Source organism: Micrasema longulum, unplaced genomic scaffold, assembly GCF_059751315.1.
Source record: "Micrasema longulum isolate JH-2025_06_02 unplaced genomic scaffold, ASM5975131v1 h1tg001261l, whole genome shotgun sequence".
Classification (NCBI taxonomy): domain Eukaryota; kingdom Metazoa; phylum Arthropoda; class Insecta; order Trichoptera; family Brachycentridae; genus Micrasema; species Micrasema longulum.
This window is the reverse complement of record NW_028278448.1, coordinates 55,621-74,447: the sequence shown is the minus strand read 5'-3', so window position 1 is coordinate 74,447 and position 18,827 is coordinate 55,621. Positions and strand designations below refer to the sequence as shown.

Here is an 18,827-nt window from a genome sequence, read left to right as displayed (position 1 = left end):
CGAACCCGCGACCTCTCGCATGGTAGGCAAACGCGGTGACCATTACACCACGAGACCGACAAAACGTTTAATTAGATCAAATTGACCAAACCGCATTCGTTTTATTTCCGTTTTTAAAGGCTTATAATGCCGAACTATGAAATGTCATTATAAAGTTGTTTATTTTAGTCCATTTGACGTTTAATCATCAGTGTGGCCATATATGAAGCAAAGTGTAGTCGTATGCAAAAAATGAAAATCACCGAGCTGTACACAGCAGAAATCTTCTCTAACTCCGCGAGAAGATTCAGAATAGCAGCTCAGGGAGCACAGAATTTTTTTTAAGTGTATGATTTAATTAATCAAAATTAAATAAAGGTTTCAGCTCTTTAACTTCACAAAAATCAACAGATGGAGTAATTTAAGGAATATAGATGTTCAAACATAGGCAGAATAGTGATAATAATGTTACACGGTGTATAAAGTGGCCACTTAAACCAGCCATGTTTAAAAAAAATATTTTTGTTCCTATATAAAACCTGTGATTGGTCTTGTTTTTTCAAGTTTTTCTTCACGTTTTATTTATAACTATGATTATGTTTATTTATTTATACTTTTACATTGTGTGTGTTCTTTTTTTTATACAGAATAATGTCTCGCTGTGTCCCGTGCCAAGGGAAACATTTTACAAAATGTGAAACATGCCTAAGATTAGCTATTTAACAAAGTTAACATAATAATAACAATAAAAAAAACGTAATTAATATATTTAACCTAATTATCATTAGCATAATAAACAATAAAAAACTAAAATAATCATAAAAAACGTAACCAATTTATATAGACCAATGGAACAAGTTTCATAAACAGTACACACATTTTACCTATTTGGCTTGATCCACTCATCGATCCGTGCGCAACCCACCTCCACTATCCTACGGTCTATTCGCGTCAGAGTGTTTCCATACTTTCTCGGGTGTCCCGCAAGGCTCTAACCTGGGTCCATTGTTGTTCTCAATTTTCATTAATAATATTAAAAATGTAATTTTGAACTCGCGTTTTCTGTTGTTTCCGGATGACTTAAAACTGTTCTTAAAGATAACAACTTCTGACGATTTTCGTCTTCTCCAAGCCGATATATCTAATATATTTATTTATTTATTATGGATAACTTATATAGCGCCATTTTCGTAATAAAATACCTCAAGGGCGCTTTACATGGTGATTCTATTGTTAAGTTAATTTAATTGAAGCTTTTAAATTTGTAATTTAATTAAAATAATTTATTTTGTTGTCACGTGCTACGGATTTATTCAAATGATTTAGAGAACAAGTGGGTTTTAAGTTTTTTCCGAAACATCACTTTCACAGCCTCGCACCTCTGCTGGGAGAGCATTCCATGCCATAATATATCTGAATGGGGAAGGCGAAAAAACTAAGGTTTAATGTTTCCAAGTGTTCGGTCACGTCCTTCACTAGGGCCCAAAAAACTCTTTCTTTTCGCTACAAAATGAATGACCAGAATCTGATACGAACATCGAATGTTAAGGATCTGGGCGTTAGATTTGTAAGCACTCTGACATTTCATGAACACATAGAGACAATCAGTGGTGATGCATTGAAGATGTTAGGATTTGTTCTGCGTACTGCCAGGGTTTTCGAAAATACCCGCGTACTGAGAACTCTTTACAACTCCTTGGTGCGAAGTAGACTCGAGAGTGGCTCGATGATTTGGGGGCCACATGAACTGAAGTACTCTCTTATGATAGAGAAAATCCAAAATAAGTTTCTGAGATATCTCTACATGAGAGAGTGCGGGTATTATGACTGAGTTTCTCCAGGGTATGCTCGGCTACAACAGTTTAGAGACTAGAAGGAATGTGTATTTGACTACACATTTTTATCGATTGTTGCGCTGTATGATCGATAATTCTGAAATTATGATGAGCATTGGTTTGTATGTTCTTGATAATTACCTAAGACAGCGTCAGCATAGATTGTTTCATATTCCGATATTCAGGACCAACCTGCCTATGGCTATGCCTGTTGGAAGGGCTACCGCTATGCTGAACAACATCGCTCTGGATATTGATCTGTTCCATGTATCCGAAGGGGTTTTCCGGAGCAGGATTCTTCTACTACTTTGGCATGAGTCTCTTTCGTGTATTTTTTTTTCTTTTTTATAATATGTACGTATTGAATATTTTTTTATAATGTATATGTTATATTTAAAATAAATGAATTGAATATGTTGATTTAAAAAATAAGCAAAAGTTTTCAAAAAAAAATTTTAGCATGCCCAAATGCTTGCAGACTGGCTGGATTTCCTCCCTAGAAAGTTATTTAGATCTAAATTTGTTGCAACAGAGAGGGAAAACATTTTTGAGACCGGAATATGGAAGTCTAGGTGAATGTTACACATCGTGTAAAGCGGCCACTTAAACCAGCCAATTACAGGTCATAAGCCCTGTAAATGCCTAGACTTTCATACTCCCTTCTCAAAAATGTTTTCCTTTCTGTAGCAACAAATTTAGATTATCATATTACGAACATGCCTATTATTGTACACATTAGCGTTATGTTCGTAAGACGGATTCTATTTTTCGCTATTTGCTATTCACACAGAAAATAGTCATTCTGCTGAAATAGCGTCTTATTTGTATAACATAAAAAATAATGTGGAATCGAATAAGACTTGCAATGCCAAACAAAATAAACTGAAAACTAATAATATTATCGGATTTGTACTGATTTATCGAAACATAAAATTGATGAATTTACACTATTATTTTAATTAAGCGAGTAATATTTGTGTGTTTAAATTTTTACTAAAGTTGAATAATTTTATAAGCGCCGTTCATTGTGAAATTCCCCCCAAGGGCGCTGTACAATAAATACATATTCCAGCACGTCTTGCATCTACAGAGCGCACAGCCGTTTGGGATTCTAGTTCCTCGTTTCAAATTAAGATTTATTTCGATCTAAATTTTTGCAACAGAGAGAGAAAACATTTTTAAAAGGGGAATATGGAAATCTAGGCATTTACAGTTCTTTAAACCCTGTCACACCCGAAACCACAATGTTCAGTATAGGCAAGAAGACATATTAGCATATTAAAAAAATATTTAGAAAGAATATTGTTTCATTTTTTTATAATAATTAATAATATTGAAAAAAAACAAATGGTTGCTTATTTCTGCAGGGGAGAAGCGAGGGGGGCGCGGCAGTGCGGTTGACGGTGTATCAGACTCCCCCTCCCCCTCCTCGTTTCTCCCCTGCAGAAGTAAGCAACCATTTGTTTTTTTTTCTATATTATATTTTTTAAGATTTTAGTCGTTCTAAAAAATATTTTAATGTGCTAATATGTCTTCATGCTCATACTGATCATCGTGGTTTCGGATGTGACAGGGTTTAAAGAACACCCTGTATATACGCCCAATGGGCATTTTTAAGGACATATTTATACATAGAAAATTATTATAAAAAAAGTATAAAGACTCAATGGTACGAGTATATAGTAGACTTTGTGGGAGTGGAAGCGGGAGAGAGGTGTTTATAATTGAATTTGATTCAGTGATCGATGAAAGAAGACAACTTGTTATCAAAGAAATCAAGACTGGTATGTTTGTTGGCAGACCTAAGAATTCTGGGCATAGGGGAGTGAAAACCACAGTTATGACCTGTCATTGGGTGGTTTAAGTGGCCACTTAACGCACTGTGTAACATTAACCATTGAGTGAACGCGTCGAAATGCGATTTCTTAGACGAATATGTGGAAAATCAATGTATGACAGGGTTACAAATTACGAAATCAGGCGAGAGTGTAAATCTGAGTCAGGTATAATTGATAAGATTAAGAAAGGGTCTCCGAGATGGTTCGGGCATGTAGAACGAATGGATGACGAAAGAATGGTAAAACAGGTATACATGGCGAGAATGAATGGTAACGTGGGACGAAGACGTGGCATGATCAGATAAACCAAACTCTTAAGTCTGGTCATGTCAAAAGCGGGTAGGACCGAATGGCATGTATGAATGTGGAAGAAGCTAGAAATGTATGCCAGGATAGACGCGTGTGGTAGTAGTAGTAGTGAAGAATTTTCAACAAAGCTGCACCGTAAAACTAAGCCAATGATTAAAACGCGACTATTTTTGCTACATATAAAAGAGAGGGTTTATTTTTGAATTTGTTTATGTTTGCATCGTGATATCTTCCAGATGCTGTCATTACAATTTCCTGTTCCGCGTGGAGGCATTGACATATAATACATAGACATGCCCTATAGAGTAAAATATTTTAAAACGCAGGACACTAAAACACTAAAACGCACCCATAGTAATTAAGTACTGTTTATTTACACCAGTAGCTCAATCAGAAATAACTATCGACGTGATAACAATTTCTCACCGTGGTTGTTTATCGTATTCGCGATCACAATAGAACATCCGTGAACACATAATATTAAATGTCAAAACATTTACGTTTCGCGACGTATAATCCTGGAGCGCAATCACATATTTGAATTTTACCGGTGTAAATATGGAAAATATTCCAAAACTGCTATTTTTCTTTCTTTATTTATTTATCGTGCTATTTATTGCATTTAGCCGGCGGCTGGCAAGCCAAATTTCAAGAAAAGCAGTCGCCATAGTAATTGTAATTTAATTTTCACTTTTTTGTACTAGATACTCCTTACTATTTTGCAAATGCAATATATCGTATTATTTTTTATAGTAAACGCCGATTTTTTGCCAGTGAGCTGCATTTATTTACGAGGAAAACAAAAAACAAACCGACACGAGCGTTGACTTAGAGATTACACACGCGTTGACTTATGACTGCGATAACTTAAGCATGTTCATTAATGTTCATTGTGATTGCTCAAATGCTTAGCATGTTTTTAAGCACGTCATATAGTTATTTGTGATTGATTAGGCTGTATTAATAATAATAATATTTGGCTGATTTATATAGCGCCATTTTTTGTAAAAAAATCACCTCAAGGGCGCTTTACAATTGTATATCTAAACTTACCTTCTAACTAAACTTAAGTGATACATTATATTTCCAGATTTAAATTTGGGGGTATGATAGTTTAAAGAAGTGGGATTTTAGTTGGGATCTGAACTGACTGGGACTGTCGATGATTCGTAAGTTTGAAGGCAATTGGTTCCAGGCAGAGTGGCCGGCGGCAACAAAAGCACGATCTCCAAATCTAGTGTTTGGGGAGCGCCGGATTACAACAAGTTTTCCTCTTCCTGAATCAAATGCTGACCTAAGAGTAGATTTTCTTTGACATGTATTTTCCCTAATACAAAGGTCCGATAGGTATTTTGGAGCCATTTCATGAAGGGATTTGAATACTGTCCAGCACAGCTTGTATTTTACAGTATTTATTCTACAGTATCGCCGAGTATTGAGTATCTACCATCACCGTTTCAGCTCTTTTACTTCATAAAAATCAACCGACGGAAGAGTTGAGGAAATGTAGATGTTTAAAAATAGGCAGAATGGTGAATGTGTAAAGAAGCCACTTAAACTAATGTGTGGGCAGTAAATTTTTTGTTGAATTATGGATAAAAAACCGGATTAAAATGGCGTATTTTTTCAATGAATAGCATTTACTTTTTCTAAAATTTTCTAATTTTTTTTTTTTTAAGAGTTCTAGCATTTTAACAAAATATTTATCGTATTCCTCCAGTAGCCTACATTAAAATTGAAAATAAAACGTATACCCACACACAGGCTTTGTCTTTATGGGATTTTTTTGTGTTTACCTATTGTAAAATAAAAAGAAAAAATTGAAATAAATATTTAAAAAATTAAAAATAAAGGCAACCAGTGACAGGTCATAAGCCCTGTAAATGCCTAGACTTCCATAATCCCTTCTCAAAAATGTTTTCCTCTCTGTTGCAAAAAATAAGGTTTAAAAACACTAAATCTCTGAATAAAATTTGCATACAATCGATTCTTTTATATGCATATAACTATTTGGATAAATATTCGGATCAAGATACGACATGGGTATATAATTATTAAATTTAATGTCATGATTAATGATGCAAATATTATAACGTTTTGTTCATGTATGCTTAACCTTTCCGAGCCCGAACGCGAAAAAAATCCCTATGTTCCTGAGGGGGTACCAGGAATACCCCAGCTAAAATTCTATACATGTAAACACAATAAATTATTATTTTTTTTTTTTTTTTTTTTTTATGTATCGTATTATCGCGCTATGATTTTTAAAAGTTGTGTACTTCTGCAATTACTCCGCATGCGACGTCAGAGGTTCTCTTCCGCTTATTCTATCAGTTCTGCCAATTGGTTTGTTGACGGTAAGTAAACCAGAAATCTTCCACAACTCTCTTATCGTTAGTTGATTCATATGAACTAGTGACGCTGTTCAAAGAAATTTGTTTTGATTTTTTTCAAATAATCTCTTCGTACATTTTCAATAAATTTCGCTGTATAATTTAATGCTCTAATTTTTACCGCGCGCAAGAAAACATTTTTTGTGTCCAATTTCCCGTTGAGCTGAAGTTCCTCTTTGTAATGTTTGCTGTTTGCATGGGAGGAAAGAAATGACAAATGTAAATATTTTATATACATTCTTAACATTATGGCGTAGGATTATGCAAAAAAATATTTGAATATTTTTTATACATTCTTAACATTATGACGTAAAATTATGCTAAAAATATTTGAATATTTTTGACACATTCTTAACATTATAGCGTAGGATTATGCAAAAAATATTTGAATATTTCGATACATTCTGAAAATTATGGCGTAGGATTATGCTAAAAAATATTTGAATATTTTTTATACATTCTTAACATTATGACGTAAAATTATGCTAAAAATATTTGAATATTTTTGACACATTCTTAACATTATAGCGTAGGATTATGCAAAAAATATTTGAATATTTCGATACATTCTGAAAATTATGGCGTAGGATTATGCTAAAAAATATTTGAATATTTTTGATACATTCTTAACATTATGGCGTAGGATTATGCAAAAAAATTGATTAATATTTTTTTGTAAAATTATGCTACCTGGGCCCCGATTACAATGGGAAGTTAAATTTATTTACATGTTAAGTTAATCTACAAAGTAAAATTAAGATTTGTGTATGAAAAGCAGAATATGCATACATTTTTTTCTTCCAAACATGTTCAATTATAGATTACGGACGAAGATACTTTAAATGTTCATGCAAATATACTCATTTTCGTACACAAATATCGGTTTTTCTTTATAGACAGTGGAAGATAACTCTGTTAACTTCCCATTGTAATCGGGGCCCTGGGGGACCCTAGATACACGGTTTAGGCCCGGAAGGGTTTAAAAACATAAGTAAATGAATAAGTCAAAATTAATTCAAGGATTTTCCGCAATTTAATTACGCTTAAAGACTGTTATTGTAATTAATCGCACGATCGTATAAAAAGTGCAAGAAAATAAATAAATATGTATCGTAATCAAACGGAGCTGGTATTCCTTTAGTAATTTATACGCTGTATTTTTAATATGTTTGATTAAGTGGCGGAGTTGAACTTTAAATTATCCAGTAACATAAATTATAAAACATCGAATTGGAGAATATTTAACGGGAAAGACGATTAGCACAAGGGAGCGTCTTTTTGTAGTCAATATTTGACTACCGGCTCGAACCTTATCGGCGAGTTTTATTACACGCGATAACTAAAAAAAGTATTCAGAGATAACTGAACAAGGCATTCAAAGAATGTAGAATATGCTTCGACTCACCTCGATAAAGTTTTCTGAAGCGCAGTCGACGCACAAAAACAAACCAGAACTGTTAAAACTCCCGAAAAAGTTTCAACGGAACGCCCAGAGCCCAGACAGACTCGAGCCACAAAAAGAACAAAAAAACATATTCACAAATACCGTTCGGTCAAAAACAAAACAAATACGGTGATTCACGGCGACGAAATGTCAGATAGCGAGTTAAAAAACGTAAACACAAGTGCACACAAAAACTTTTGAACTGAATCGAAACTTAAAACAAAAACTTCCCACTTTCGTTTTCGTACGTTATACAACACTCGTTCGGAATTATTATATTTCGTGTCGCCCTAGCAAACCGATACACGTCCAGCGTATAATTAAAAGTTTTAGATAAATGCACACTCCCGACTCCCACTACAGCACGAATTGTACGATGTACGCAACACGCACGAACTATCCGAGCAGATGTTTGTCAAAAACGAAGTTAGGCATAGATAAACTAAGAACAAGCTTACATTTTACAAAATATATCACGCGAGACCTTCAACTTCATTGAAAAGCTTCGATAGTTTACATATAGATGTCACTATTCGCCACCGTGAAGATGTCAATTTATGTCTTTTTAGAAACTTTTAAAAATGATAACTAATTTGGTAGTTTGTAATTTACTATGAATGAACACCGAAAAACAAAAGTTGCCAATGTTTATAAATGAAATATAGAAATTTGTGAAATATTTAAATATGCATGTAGGTAATGATTATAACAATATGAATTGTAATATTTCTGACATGAGAAGGAATTTGTATATTTATAGTAGGTATATCCTAATTATTTATGCACCGAATGTAAAACAATTTAAATAATGTTGTTTAAGTATAAGAAAAATGAACAAATTAAAAAAATATGAAAATTCTAAAAAAAACAGACTCTTCGGAAAACTTTTATGTCTGCTCTTTGTGTTATTATACACATTTGATATGAATTACAAACTATTTTATAAACAGGAGTCGATTTGTCACTTATGGAGTTTTGACCTTTGAACTTTTTCTTGCATTTTCATGTTCTCATCAGGTTCTTATTTAGGTCCACTTTTATTCTTCATTTTCATAAATTAAATTACTATCGCGGTGGTACGAGTTTATGAGTTTTGTTAAATGTGATAAATAATGTATGAGTTTGGGGTATTCAGAAGTAACTAAATTTTAATGTTTCTAAATGTTATATTTTTTGAACACCAAGGCATTATATACTATTTTCATGCTGCGCAATATGAGAAAGTCTTCGCTTACCATTGTCAAAGACTTGAGAGTTTTATGTTTGAAGTAAAACTGAAATTTCAAACTAACATAGGAGCTGTCTGCAACAATTTTGGGGAACGTTCTTAAATACTCATAACTCTAGGAGAACAATATTTTATTAATGTATTTGAAATTATTTGATTATTTTTTTAAAAATATATGGAATGCATGGCTGAGACAAGCATTTCCAACAAAATTAGGAAAGGTAATGCGACAGTTTGGCGATTGAAGTTAGATCGAATGGTAAAAATACGGCCCAAAAGATTAACTTATCGGATATCGACGATAGCAGAAAACGATAAGGACATAGCACGATCAAATGCAACAAATATTTGAAAATTAATGAAATAATGTAAAGGAAGCAAAGACTTGTACGTAAAAAATAGAAGGGTATAGCCAGAGCCATCTTGGGCTATGCAGGGGCCTTGGGCATACAGCGTGAGAGGCCTTTTTAAAAGGGGCGTTTCAGAATTTTGAAGCCCCCACCAGGCCGAGGGTCCTGGGCTCATGTCCCATGTGTTCTTATGGAAAAGACAACCCTGGGTGTGGAGTTATATCCTATCAGTGTGGAGTTATATCCTACCCTGTGGAAAAACGATAACTGCGTGACATTTTTTTTTAGTTAGATTCCGTGTTTTGGTTTTTATTTTAATCAATGTTTTTCATTTATCAACTGGCAACACTGCGGCATATTAGTTTTTGACTTTGACATTTTGCGCTTGCAAAAAATTGTCGGTGGTGTTATTATTGTTTACATTTGATAAAACGGCCTCAAAATTGATTTCCATCACGAAATGATACGAATTAAAATGGAGAAACGAAGTAAAAGAGAAAGAGCGGAGAATTGGACAGAAGAAGAACGCAATTTGCTCAAAAATTTAGTGAACGAACGGTTTGATATTATCGAAAATAAAAACACCGATACCGCTACAAATATGCATAAATTAGAAGCGTGGAAAGAAATATGGGAAAGGTAATAAATAAACATTATTTAAATCGTAATTCTTATGCGAAAAAATCACTGTTTTCATTCAATTTCATTATAAATTAAAATTTATATCCTAACCTCAAAAAAATATTGATGTTTGCATTTAGGCTTAATTAAATAGAGATGATGCTTCATAGGACGATACGTTGAAATAATGTTCTGAAAATGATCGCTGTCGCGTCATGCCGCATCAACATTGCCGTGCAAAACGCATATTGGAGTAAAAATGATAAATATACAAAAAAAGTCAAAGATAATTTATTCTTAATCGAGAATTTGACGCAAATCAACTTTGTACCTCAAAGGATAAACCACAGGAGTCATTTACCGTAGTGTTCAGGAAACAAGATCATGCAATTTTCAAAACATAACTTTCAATCTGTAAAGTATTTTCAATATAAAATAATTACACATACATAGATGTTTTTTGTGTTAAAAATTTGTGGAATTCAGGTTGTTATTTCAACTAAAAAAACAGTTTTATGACAAAAGTAGACTATGTAATTTTATTCACATATAAAATAGCCTATTGTGATAATGTCTACATTTTTAACTTCAAAACTGCAAAAAGTGGACTCCTGTGTTTTATGCTATAAGGTGCTGAACTGAATTATTTAATTGTATTGTGCCAATTGTACTTCTCGCTGGAATAAATTTTTTCTAAACTGTAAATTTTTTTAATTTTCGCTTGGCCGGTACAAAATGCTAAATCGGCCAGGACGCTGGAAACAATGTGTAAAACCAGGACAATCCTGGTCAAACTGGGACGTATGGTAATCCTACAAATAAGGCATGTTTCAAAATTATATAAAATGTCTCTCTCGGCTCGGGACACCCCAGCGAGAAAATATTTTCTTTAATGCAAATAAAGTAATGCATAAATTGTAAAAAAAACAAATAAATAAAATAAAATAAATACATGGAAAGTGACCTTAATTTCACGCTGCACTCTGCTGTAGACATAGACTACCCCCTCGAGAGAACAACGGTATGACTGCTATAAAAACCGTGATGCCCTTACCAAAAGCACTCAGTCATTGGCAAGTCCTTCGCCTCATCTCTTTGCGTCATTATTATCCGAGATCACATTTGTAAAAAATCTCTGTCGAATAAATTGTTATTCTACGCAACTTAACTGTGTGTTTTAATAAAATAATATTCTATATATTACAATAAAATAACTTTGTTTTCTTTTTATCTACCACTTTATTTTAAAAATAAGACATAGAGTTGTTGGAAAAAGTCCAGAAAAGAGCAACTAAAATGGTAGTTTCTCTACAAAATAAATCATATAAGGAGCGCTTAAGGGAGCTCAAGTTAAGTTCACTGGGAGCGCAGGCAGCGTGGTGACTTGATTAAAACATTCAAAATCTTAACTGAGCAATACAATGTAACCGAGTTGAAATCAATGTTCACTATGAATGAAAACCGCCATCTCAGAGGCCATTTATTGAAACTAAACACTACCTCCTTCTCATCCAACCCCAGGAAGAACTTCCTGACAAACCGAGTCGTGGAGAAATGGAATGGCCTTCCCGAGAAAGTGATCGGTGCTAGTTCAGTGAATGTTAACTAGATGCACACAGCAATGTATAATGTTTAATAACCATGTACACTTGATATACACGCATCAGCTTAATAGCTGCTAGTGTATTATCAATATTAATAATAATTTAATAACCAACTATTTTTGGCAAAATACTATGCCTCCTTCGAGGTTAATCACAATCTAGCATGATAAAAATTTTTCACAGTGAGGCTAGAGTAGGTGTGGCTAAGGGAGAAGAGAGGGTGTAGAAACTGGGGGTTTATGTGTGGATTTAGGGAGAGGGAACATAATCAAAATAGGTCTATTACTTAAATTTATTTGATAGAATTAACCGATTGTTTGCGGCGATCTTTGTGATGTAACTTTTAGTTGTGTTTTTAAACAGAAAAGAATCGATAATATTTTTGTATTATAGTGACACCTATTCGCTCCAAAGTAAAGCTGACAGAAGAAATTAGAAGTTTAAGACGTGTTTTTGGGAAGGTTACCGAAATGCATAAAAATGTGCACTCGCCGCAACATGAGATTTCTGAAATGCACAAATGTGTGCTCACCGTAATCAACGTTTAAAACTGTGCCACTTGCACCACCCCATCTGATTATACCGTTCTCCGAAATTGTATTGCCCCGAGTTTTGATCCCAATTTTCTTACTGATTATTTTGAAAATGTTTGTTTTTAGGTTTATATTACTGAACCAAAGACCTAGAACTGTACAGAAATTAAGAGAGCAGTGGAAAAGAATGAAACTACATTCTAAAATGATGAATAAGAAAGGTATGCTATGTTTGATCGTATGGTGTTGACCTAAGCTGTGTCTGTTTTTTTCGTTGGGTACAATGAAAGCATCCACCCCTTTCCCGAAACTGTTCATAAAGACTCGAGTCTTTCTTCATTTTCACATGTCAATATGATTTTTTTAAAAACTAATTAAGCGAAAAATTTTAATATTTCTTTACAATCAAACCGCGGAAATAACAAAACAAAGAAACTTTAAAAGTTAAAGCTTTCATTGTACCCCTCACTGCAGTATTGTCAATTTGTGATCAATCAAATACTCATGGTCAGCACAATCACCTTTTTCAAATTTCCCAGTATGACAGTGAAGGAATACAGTGTTAGTTCCAAATTGAGACTGCGGCTGCACTCTCGTTTTGTTGGGTATTTTATAAAGCGGAATTTTTGTAAAAATCACCTCAAGGGCCCTGTACAATAAATACATATCCCAGCACGCCTTGCAGCTACAGAGCGCATGGTAAGAAATCTAGCCCTCATTAACACATTTTTAAAATTGACAAAAAAATTTAGTGTATTAATGAAATAAAAAAGTAGTAATAGTAAAAGAGTAAGATTATATCACGTCTTACAGCCAGTAAGCACATGGATGATTGGAATACTAGACCCCATTTACAAAATGTAGGTATTTTATAGTTGGTAACATTTACATATGAAACTTAAATTACCAATCTTCGTGCAGCTTCAAAGTGCATGGACTTTCCTTTCAGCTTTGCCTTTTGGCCCTGCCGGGGGCGGTGGCCTCCCGCTTACACCGGGAAGCCTGACTGGGACGGGAGCAAAAACACGGTAATGCATATATTTAAGTCACCAAGCCTCGACACTGTCGATGTGAGGCTGGCGGTTTAGGTGGACGCACGCACAGCTCGGTCAACGAAAATGTGTTAGGAGGACTTCGCTCGGGTAATGTTAGTTACGAATTGTTCATTTTCAGGCCTTCTGGATAAAGTTGACATGATGATGGACAACTCGTGTCACCCATCCTCTGAAAACAACACGCAATGTGGAGACGTTTACACTCCTCTAGAAAATGGCGGAACCACAGTAGGACAGGCGGAATACAAATACGCAAGAGACTCCCTACTGGTATTAAATATTTATCTTATTTTATATTTTAAGCATTTACTTTTTTGACCACTTAACGCACTGTGTAACATTCACAATTTTACCCATGTTTTAACATCCATATTTCTTCTATTCTTCCATCTGTTGGTTTTAGTGAAGTTAAAGAGCTGAAATTGTCGTGAAGAGGTTTATCTGATTTTTTAAAAGTTATGTGGTTATACCACACACGAGATGCATATTGAACTTAAAATTATTATTATTATTATTGACATAAAAGGAATATTAAAATATTACAACAGAGATGAAGAACGTTTTAGTGAAGGTAGTATAGAAGTCTAGGCATCCACAGGGCTTATGACCTGTCATTGGCTAGTTTTAAGTGGCCACTTTACACTCTGTGTTACAATCACCATTCTGCCCATATTTAAACATCCATATTCCTTCAATTCTTTTATCTGTTGATGTTTGTGAAGTTATATCTATACTACTGTACTACTACTACTTCTATACTACCTTCTCTAAAATGTTTTCCATCTCTGTTGTAATATTTAAGCATTAACAGCTCCCCAGGGAGTTGAATCCAGTCCTTGTCTACAAAAATTTTGGACAAACTCAAAATATTGTTGATAAAAGAAATATTCTTTTTGCTACTGGTTTTATGTTCTTTTAATTGTATATTGTAAGAGCCCTCTGGGCGTTTATTAAATAAATACTGTGTTTTGACATCTCATAACCCAGTAGGTATATTTTCTTTCCTGAGTTCACTCGCAGATTACAGATTACAGATATTATTTGAAGCTTCTCTATTTGGAGAGTAGCATTTCGAACATTATTTCCTAAAGACCATTTTCGTTCAATAGTATTCTGTTGACATATGACGCCAATTCTTTCGTCCGCCCGTCTTAGTTAGTGGCGCTCAGCTCGGTGCTGTGTCAATTTTTGGCACTATTATTTTTTAAATGAAACGAAGCGGACGGCGATGGTCACGTGACATTTTTGATGCAATATTATTGCTATTGTGTCTAATGAATGAATTAAAAAAAAAAAAAAATTGAATAACCCGCTAAGCCTCTATTTAGAGGCTTTTCAGCAGGTGGGATAGAGGGGATATGGAAAGAGGCAATGAAAAATATACCACAATACCCAGACCAATTGATAAAAAATCTTTCTTAGATTTTTTCATACAACTGGCGGGAATCAAACCCACGACGCCAGTTTCACAGCTAGCCATCTAACCAACTGCACCACAGCGTCAGCCATTGTTTTTTTTTATAGTTTATTCCAAAAAAAAAAAATATTAACATTCCCCATTACGTTAAAGAAAAAACAATTTTTGTGTAGGTCCATATTGGGGAGTGACATTTTACAATAATGTGTATATTTTATTATTAATTATTAAATGTTTTCAGTATAAAATGTAAATTACAAATTTTAACACATTTTTAAAAATCTTTATGTATTATTTACTTAAACATTTTTCGCAGAACCCGCCCAAGACGAGAAATCTTCTGACAAGAATGTACCACACAAAAGGAGGCGTCGAATACAAACGGTCGTTATTAGAATTAAATAGAGTCGTAAAGGAACAGTTGACGAACTGCGCATTAGAAGAACATAGATTAAGAATGCATCAGTTGAAGGAGGAACATGAAATTAGGATAGAAACGGCGAGAGAAATGCACAGTCTGCAGTGCGAGAATGAAAGACTAAAGGGAGAATTGATTAGAATCGAAATAGAAATAAAAAGAAAGCAATTGAATGATTTTATATAGCAGAAAATATCATGCGCCAGACGAACAAATATAATGGCTCAATCCAATCCTGGAGAAATGGAGAAAAAAATCATTGATTAATAGTCTTTATGTGGGAAAGGTAGTTCTGTACGATTTTGATGGTGTTGGTGGTGGAGCCCCTACCCCAGTTGAAGATTGACAGAACAAACGATGTTTGCGTTCGATGCTTATTTATTGGATGGTGGATAAGGTCGGTTATGGAGCGCGAGAATAACGTGGAGTAATAGCTTAATTGAACTGACTGCACTTTTTGGAACTGGCTGACTGACTTGCCGCATGATTGGGTTGAGCTGACTGGCGTTCTCTCGTCCTGTGGTCTCTTTTACTAGCCGAATTCCTTTGTTCTTCGTGTCTTCATTGCGGGAATGAAGTTAATGCACTCCAGGACGTCGCACTGGAATATGTCATCTGATTAAGTTAGTCTTGCAGAATATGCTGTATTGTATTCAATAGAAAATGCTGAGTTGGTTCTTGGGTCATTGCTTTATATTATAATAGAGCTCGCCTGCCTCGATGACACAGTGCAAATCTCAGGTAGGTACCTCGTACAGCGCCTTTGGTACGATCGATCGAGTGGAGATACTTGCGATCAAAGGACTGATAGCGTTTAATATCTAGAGACCAGATGATAATTGAAGATCGCAGTGAAATTTAATCTTCGAGGAACCTGCTGTCATCCTTACAGAATCATGCAGACCGGCTTTAAAATTTTGCGCATTTTATTTCGGTTTCCAGACTCTTCAAAACACGATATTGAGTCCTCCGTACGGTCGATTTCATTGTAAAGACTTTATAAATCAAATAAATTAAAATATGTTCAAAATACATAAATGAATAGGTCTCAGCGCGTTTCAATTTGCGCAGGAAGATTTAAAAAATGACTTATTTGTCCAAAATGAAAATTCTTAAATAAATTACACGTACAAAAGAGAACGATTCTAAATCAACAAAACGCATCTATTAGGAGTGGAGTGCATAGAACTTTCATAGTGAAAATATTGATCTTAAAAAATCGTAAATTGTAATTAAATGTAAATATTGTGTAAAATGGTGTCCGATACATGTCTTTTTTTGTACTAAACACCCGTACGTATTTTGACATCATATCCTTTTACCTTATAAATTTGATTATATCTGGACATTTTGTTATGCTTTAAAATGATATGGCAATACAGTCGAACTTGGTCTATATGAGGAAGACGGGACCGACTGAATTTGCTTGTTATAAGCATTACTTGTTATACCAGAGAAAAGTTTTTTAAATCCAATGGCCATTACATATTGTCACTATTGAAAATTATAATAAATGCCTACAAACATGCCACTTTCAAAATTACAATTGAAGATAAATAAACATTCATATTTTTTTTACAATGTTGACAATATGGATAAAGATACAGAAAACTTTTTACACACTTCGACATTTTTCTCGCAACCTTCTATTTTACAAATAATTGTTACTTTTTCATAAATTATAACACTTCTATTTGTTAGCAGTCATTTTTACAATTCAAGGGTTAGGTTTTAACTTATCTGACATCACCCACTAGTTATGTTCATTATGCATTGACCATAGAACATAAAAAAAGAAAAACATTGTAAAAACTCCCGAAACAAGGATGTCATTCAAAAAGAACAAAGATAGTTGCCCGTACTTACTAAGTTCACAAAGCTTGATTTTTTATTCGCAATTTCAACCATAGGTGTGATAATTTATTTTAATTAATGTTGTTGTCAGCGAAAACACCAATTAGGTACTTAGACCTTTACTCAGTGTCATAAACATAAACCGATCCCGATGCCCAGCGGTATCAGTACTGATTTAAATTTTTTTGTTATTTTTTACAACATACATAAGAGGTAAAACAGAGTATTAAAAAAATAAAGGATAATTACAAAGCAATAAAATGAAATTAACACCAACAAGCTACAAAAAGTGGCTTGGTGGGATTTTAGTTTTAGTAAAAATACAACAAGTTAAATTTTTTTTAAATTGTAAAAATGTAAAATTATGCTATTAAATTAAAAAATATATATATAAATTAACAGTAAAAATAGTAAACAAAAAATTCCCACAAAGGCATGGCCTGTTCGTGGGTATACAAGAAATGTTTATGAATTTTTGCTCTTATAATAAATAGGCAGTTATAATATTTTTGTGTAATATAAGAAAGAGAAAAGAAAATATTATGTAAAAGATTATAAGGTCCTTTTTTCATAGTAATTAAAAAATATAAAATATTCCTTATTATTAAAGGGCAACAAAATATATCATAGAAAAAAAGAGTCAATATCTTTAGTTTGAATCCAGGATAGTGCGTGTTTTTTAAAAGAAGGAAAATTTTGAAAGTTTGGGATCAATGAAATATTATCAGTAAAAAAAGAATTAAACATTTTTGGGCCTATAAAATATGCATGTCTCTGTGCTAGCCTCGTTTTACAATTTCTAACACATGATTCCTTCTTTGACTTGATCTATTTGAATTACTTGTAAATAAGTTAGTCCCCCATTTGGATTTTATTACGTAGGTTCTTATAATTATGTTTTTCAACAATTGAAGAGTTTTTGCTCAACTGTTGACAGTATTTTCGTTTGCTATGTCTGAGAAGAAGCTCGCTATAAAAGTGAATAAATGTGTGGAGAAAACCACAAACTAAAATGTCAACTAATGTTTCCTCATTATATCCGAGATCTCACAATTTCCGTGACCGTTATAACCAAGTTCGACTGTATTTTGTTTATTTAGTTATGAAAAATGTGATTGTTTCATTCCATATAACTGTTTTTATTTATTATTATGCAATTTACATTTATTGTGTAAATAAAAAATAAAATATTTTTATATTTTGATCTCAAATTGTGTTTTTATTTATTATTTCTGTGCATTAAGTTCATGCTTCTACCAGCTGAGACAAATCAAATGCACTAGAAAAAATTGCTGGTTGATGCCGCCCATCAATTAATAACTGCTTTTAGTGCCTAGTAATAATAATAATAAATTCGGCTGATTTATATAGCGCAATTTTTGTGAAAAATCACTTCAATGGCGTTTTACTATTGTATGGAATCGGGTTGTGGTCCTGTGGCTAGTGTCTCGGACTCACGGACCAAAGGTCCGTGGTTCGAATCCTACTCTACCCTAACTTGGTTCCCATTTTCTAATAGTGAATTATTTACAACTCGTTGAAAATAGCCCTTAAAATAACATATTTGGGTAAATCATAAAAACGCAAATTTTTCCTTTTCTTTGACGTGTATTTTCCCCAATACAAAAGTTTGATAGGTATCTTGGAGCCATTTCATGAAGGAATTTGAATACTGTTCAGCAAAGCTTGTTTTTTATTATCTCTGGGCTTTTTAACCAGCGCAAACCTCGTAGATGTTGTGAAATGTGAGAATATTTTTTACTCCCGTAATTAGCTTTGATGCGGCATTGAAAACAGATTAAAGTTTATCAGTTTAGTATTTAGGAGATTTTCATATATTCTATTACTGTAATCTAGACGCGAAACGACATAAGCATTCTGAAGAGCTTTAGTTGCCGATTATGATAAAATTATAAATAAACTTATCAATGAAACTTCTTGGTTTAGTT

The 18,827-nt window shown here is 33.6% G+C and overlaps 1 protein-coding gene across 1 annotated transcript; it reads left to right on the top strand.

Moving 5' to 3' along the window:
• The first annotated feature begins 9,771 nt into the window (after positions 1 to 9,771).
• Positions 9,772 to 18,068, top strand: LOC148276195 (uncharacterized). The gene is made up of 4 exons (XM_088234607.1): positions 9,772 to 10,015; positions 12,261 to 12,355; positions 13,308 to 13,459; positions 14,923 to 18,068. Exons 1-4 carry the CDS (start codon positions 9,837 to 9,839, stop codon positions 15,208 to 15,210), a joined length of 714 nt encoding a protein of 237 aa, XP_088090733.1. The 5' UTR covers positions 9,772 to 9,836; the 3' UTR covers positions 15,211 to 18,068.
• The last annotated feature ends 759 nt before the right edge of the window (positions 18,069 to 18,827 follow it).